Consider the following 6,072-nt stretch of genomic DNA (forward strand, 5'->3'; position numbering starts at 1 on the left):
CTTACGGCTGAGTTCACCGTTAGAACCATAGGATGCGTTAAGATGCGTTGGGGAAACCGGGCCCAGATATCCAGTTTCCTCCTCTTAGTCTTCCTCCTTTTTCGATGTGACAGTCATCTCCCCCTCTTTCACTCCATAAACTGCAGCCTCCTCTCTCTCCGCTTCCTCTTCTTTTACTGTAACATCCTCCTCCTCTTTCACTCTGAAAGAGTCTTCCTTTTCTTCCACTGAAACGTCTTTCTCTTCTTCTTTCACGGTAACAGCCTCACCCTCTACGTGTTTTTGTATTGAAACATCCTTCTCTTCCTCCTCCTCTTTCAGGAGAACTTCTTTCTCCGTCCAGAAGACCTCCTCTTCTTTAGCAGGAGGAGAGTAGCTTAGTGAACTTATGGTCGGAGATGTTCGCTAGCTAGCATTAGCAACTAGCCTAGTTCTAAGCTAATTTAGCAAACCAGCTAGCTGACAAACAACGTAAATATATAATTAAATGGGCCAATACGTACATACGACAGAAGTGTGTTTAATACACAGCGACTAATGTACACCAAAACAGTGTAAAGAGAGTGAATGTTGTAGCTATGTTTGCTATAAAGCTACCGAGGTGACTAACTGTTGTTGTTGAAGGAGCGTCCCGTCCACTAGATTATACGTCACACTGGCAGCGTCGCCTGAACCTAAAAGACGCACATCGCCATCTGCTGACTGGAGGGGCAACGCAGTTGAGGAACCAAAAGTTTATTTTTCATTTATTTCATTAAAGTTGATTATCATATTAAGTCATTCAAAGAAAAGCATGTGTTGATTGACTCGTTTTTAATGAGTGATAATTTAAAACAAACTCTAGACCCACTACATATTTACATTGAACCATAGTTCTGACATGGATCATTTAGACCCACTACATATTTAAATTGAACCATTGTTCTGACAGGGATCATTTAGACCCACTACATATTTACATTGAACCAGAGTTCTGACAGGGATCATTTAGACCCACTATATATTTACATTGAACCATAGTTCTGACAGGGATCATTTAGACCCACTATATATTTACATTGAACCATAGTTCTGACAGGGATCATTTAGACCCACTATATATTTACATTGAACCAGAGTTCTGACAGGGATCATTTAGACCCACTATATATTTACATTGAACCATAGTTCTGACAGGGATCATTTAGACCCACTACATATTTACATTGAACCATAGTTCTGACAGGGATCATTTAGACCCACTACATATTTACATTGAACCATAGTTCTGACAGGGATCATTTAGACCCACTACATATTTACATTGAACCATAGTTCTGACATGGATCATTTAGACCCACTACATATTTACATTGAACCATAGTTCTGACATGGATCATTTAGACCCACTACATATTTACATTGAACCATAGTTCTGACATGGATCATTTAGACCCACTACATATTTACATTGAACCATAGTTCTGACATGGATCATTTAGACCCACTATATATTTACATTAAACCATAGTTCTGACAGGGATCATTTAGACCCACTATATATTTACATAGAACCATAGTTCTGACATGGATCATTTTGACCCCAGAGGCATATCTTTTATCACAGCCAAAATGTGGTTTATTCAATGTTTCATGACTTTGTCAATCAACTTGTTCTTAATACATCTAAATCCTGGTTTAGTGTTTCTGTATCAATATGGACTTTTAACAAATTAAAATCCTTTGGAGTCATTTTGACTCCAGCCAAAATCACCTTTGATAAATAGGACGTTTATTTCAAATCAAATCAAAATCACATTTTATTGGTCACATACACGTGTTTAGCAAATGTTACTGCAGGTGTAGCAAAATGCTTGTGTTTCTAGCTCCGGCAGTGCAGTAATATCTAACTAGTAATATCTAACAATTTCACAACATATACCCAATACACACAAATCTAAGTATTTGAATGTAGGTTTCTCTGTAGACATGATCCATCCCACCAGAGGGTGGAGGGGCACCTGTATCAGTGGTTTCGACCAGATAGACACCTGCAGACACACAGTATAGTGCCTCCCATGTTCTCTCCTAAGATTGGACTTTCTATACCACGTATCACCTGACTGTGTACAAAACTGCCAATGATAGAAACCTCTTCCAGTGGTATACAGTGTATTCATTAAGTATTCAGACCCCTTCACTTATTCCACATTTAGTTACGTTACAGCTTCATTCTAAAATTGAATAATTTCCCCCCTCATCAACCTACACACAAAACCCCATAATAACAAACCAAAAACGGGTTTTTAGACATTTTTGCCAATGTATTTACTTAAGTATTCAGACCCTTTGCTATGAGACTCGAAAATGATCTCAGATGCATCCTGATTCCATTGATCATCCTTGAGATGATTCTACAACTTGATTGGAGTCCACCTGTGGTAAATTCAATAAATTAGTCATGGTTTGGAAAGGAACACACCTGTCTATATAAGGTCCCACAGTTTACAGTGCATGTCAGAGCAAAAACCAAGCCATGAGGTCAAAGGAATTGTCTGTAGAGATCTGAGACAGGATTGTGTCGAGGCACAGCTCTGTGGAAAGGTACCAAAAATGTCTGCAGCATTGACGGTCCCCATGAACACAATGGCCGCCGTCATTCTTAAATGGAAGAAGTTTGGAACCACCAATACTCTTTCTAGAGCTGGCCACCCGGCCAAACTGAGACATCGGGGGAGAAGGGCCTTGGTCAAGGAGGTGAACAAGAACCCGATGTTCACTCTGACAGAGCTCCAGATTTCCTCTGTGGAGACGGGAGAACCTTCCAGAAGGACAACCATCTCTGCAGCATTCCACCAATCAGGCCTTAATGTAGCAATGATTCAATTGTCAACATTTATTTCAATGGACAATTCTGTGAACTGTTCTGTGAAATGTGTTGGCTAGAGATGACTTGCTGGAGCTTGCAGGGATTTGTAGGCATGTTGTCTACTTTGATGCTAATTAGCATTTTCAAATCTGAGAGTAAAGAGAGACAAATATATTGATACAAGTATTTGTATTTATTGTGGATCCCCATTAGTTCCTGCCAAGGCAGCAGCTACTCTTCCTGGGGTTTATTGTGGATCCCCAATAGTTCCTGCCAAGGCAGCAGCTACTCTTCCTGGGGTTTATTGTGGATCCCCATTAGTTCCTGCCAAGACAGCAGCTACTCTTCCTGGGGTTTATTGTGGATCCCCATTAGTTCCTGCCAAGGCAGCAGCTACTCTTCCTGGGGGTTTATTATGGATCCCCATTAGTTCCTGCCAAGGCAGCAGCTACTCTTCCTGGGGGTTTATTATGGATCCCCATTAGTTCCTGCCAAGGCAGCAGCTACTCTTCCTGGGGTTTAATATGGATCCCCATTAGTTCCTGCCAAGGCAGTAGCTACTCTTCCTGGAATCCAGCTAAAATAAAGGCAGTTATACCATTTTAAAAACATGACAATAAATTGACAACACACTGTGTCCTCAGTCACCTTGTCCCAGAGAGGTTTACATGGTTATCAAAACATCACACCAGGGTGAGTCTAAACAAAACACAGCCCTGTGGGGAAAATGAATGGAACCATCTCCCTGTTTGACCTCTAGTTGTTATGGATATTATGACTCTACAGAGACACACAGTGGACCTGTCAAAATATGTTCCATTGATAAATCACACTTTATTTAACCTCAATGTCATCTTGTGTTTACATGGCATTGTAGATTTTAGCTGTATATAGGATGTATTCTGGATGTTTTCAGTGTGTTTTCAACCCTTTCAGACAATGGATTAATCACAATTAAAAATAGTGCACTAACATTACACAAAGTGGACTCAAGTCTGACAGCCCAAACAAACACACACATTCTCAGTCAAAAACACAAGTCAGAACACAGCCTCTCGATTCTCTCATGTGTTTTCAGGTTTTCTGACTGGGAAAATGTCTTTCCACAATGAGAGCAGTGGTATGTCTTCTCCTCCTGTGTATTTGTATGTATTCTTTCATGCTCTTTCAGGTACCTTAACCGGGTAAATCTCTCTCCACACTGGGAGCAGCGGTACATCTTCTTACCTGTGTGTGTCCTCTCATGCTTGTTCAGGTTTCATACCTGGCCAAAACTCTTTCCACAATGGGAACATTGGAAAAGCTTTTCCCCTGTGTGTCCCCTCTCATGCGTTTGCAGGCTCCCTAACTGGGTAAACGTCATTCCACATTGGGAACAGTGGTAAGGCTTCTCTCCAGTGTGTATTCTCTTATGTGTTCTCAGGCTCCCTAACTGAGTAAAACTCTTTCCACACTGGGAGCAGTGATGTCGTCCTGCTGGTTTGGACGTCTCGGGGTCTGGTTTCCCTGAAGGACTCTTCCTGCTGTCAGAAGGAGAGTCTGGTCTCTCTCCTGACAAAGACAAACAGATGATTTAATTAAACAGAGACCTGAATGAAACCTCCACATGATAAAACTTCCTATGACGTTTAATCTAGACCAGATCCCTCAATCACCTGAAGTCACTTTTCACAAGTGTTATTACAGCCACTACAAAATGCAGGTCTCTGTGTGGTTCTTAGTCAGAGAGGCCTATAGAATGGTCTAGAATGTCATTGTATGTTGTAGCGTTTACACCAGTCCAGCCTACGCTTGACACTCTGGCAATGATAAAGTACTTTATGATTACGCGAAAATTAAATAAACGATTTGGTATCATTTTTATTATGGAAGATTGAATAGGTGTGCTTCAAACGGTTTGTTTGTAATGATTTGTAGCCATCGTCTCGACTAGCTGTGCATGAGAGTCCATTCAACTCAGTTTCCCTACCTGAATAAACGCCATTCCGTAAAGTGTATTCGCGCTCGCAAATTCAGGAAGAAACCGAAGAGCAGATGGCCTGACCGCGTTTTGCGACTGTCGGCTCACTTGACCGCAGTCAACGGTGGGCTGGAAATCGCCTCCAGTTTAATACAGTGGAATTGCAGTATTGAATGAAGGCAAGTCCATTCCGTGAGACATTTAAGATGTGATTTTGGGTGCAAATCCATTAAAGTTTTGTTGTTGGCCAGCTTCTTGATGGTATTCACATCTTACAGTGTAGCTTTATCAATTCCTACATTAAAAAACGGCATTTAAGCTCAGAACCAGAGTAGAATGCCGTTTTAAAACCTCGTATCAGTTCAACAACTATTTTCAAGACAGGACTTACTGGTGTTACTCAGATCTTCTGTCTCCTCCTCTTCTTCCCTCTCCTCCTCCTTCAATATGACAGTTATCTCTCCTTCATTCACTCCAAAAAAAGTATAATGGTTTTCTTCCTCTTCTTTCTGTGTAACAGCCTCACCCTCGACTTCTTCGTTTACTGTGACATCCTCCTCTTCATTCTCCTCTTTCACGACAACGTTCAGCCAAATACCTTCTTTCTCCTTCCAGCAGACCTCTTTTTTAGCAGGAGGGCAGTAGCTTGCTGAGCTCATGGTCGGGGATGTTAGCCAGCTAACCTAGCTAGTTAGCGACTAGCCTAGTGATAGGCTCATTTATCAAGCCAGCTACCGTTACCTGACTAAACGGAAATATGACATGAAATGGGGAAACTAGTTAAAAGACAGAATTATGTTCCAAATACAGAAGTAAATATATACCGAAGCAGTCTGAACAGCTTGAACGTTTCCGCTAGGAAGCTACCGAGGTGGCTGACTAGATGTTGTTGAAGAAGCGTCCCGTCCACTACATTATACGTCACTCTGATAGCATCGCCTGAAAAACGCATATCGCCATCTGTTGACTGGAGTGGTTAACGCAGATAAATGTTTATTTTATTTCCAGACAAAAAGTGAATTTTTACATTTATTTCATTAAATAATAATATAATAATCAGACAACTGCAGATTTGTAATAAGTATGAATTTAAAACCTACTTCTACATTCTACCAACCCAACAGATGTTTCTACTACAGGGAATATTAACCAATGAGGTGAGTCTTTCCACATTCTACCAACCTAACAGATGTTTCTACAGGGAATATTAACCAATGAGGTGGGTCTTTCCACATTCTACCAACCTAACAGATGTTTCTACAGG

General features: G+C 40.9%; 1 protein-coding gene across 1 annotated transcript; it reads right to left on the minus strand.

The window, feature by feature from the left end:
- Positions 1 to 3,666: 3,666 nt before the first annotated feature.
- On the minus strand, positions 3,667 to 5,717 carry LOC110519710 (zinc finger protein with KRAB and SCAN domains 7). Its single transcript, XM_036953917.1, has 2 exons — positions 5,200 to 5,717; positions 3,667 to 4,399 (listed from the first exon to the last, which is right to left on the minus strand). Exons 1-2 carry the CDS (start codon positions 5,465 to 5,467, stop codon positions 4,107 to 4,109), a joined length of 561 nt encoding a protein of 186 aa, XP_036809812.1. The 5' UTR covers positions 5,468 to 5,717; the 3' UTR covers positions 3,667 to 4,106.
- Between the last annotated feature and the right edge of the window lie 355 nt (positions 5,718 to 6,072).

Source organism: Oncorhynchus mykiss, chromosome 19 (assembly GCF_013265735.2).
Source record: "Oncorhynchus mykiss isolate Arlee chromosome 19, USDA_OmykA_1.1, whole genome shotgun sequence".
In the NCBI taxonomy this organism is placed as follows: Eukaryota; Metazoa; Chordata; class Actinopteri; order Salmoniformes; family Salmonidae; genus Oncorhynchus; species Oncorhynchus mykiss.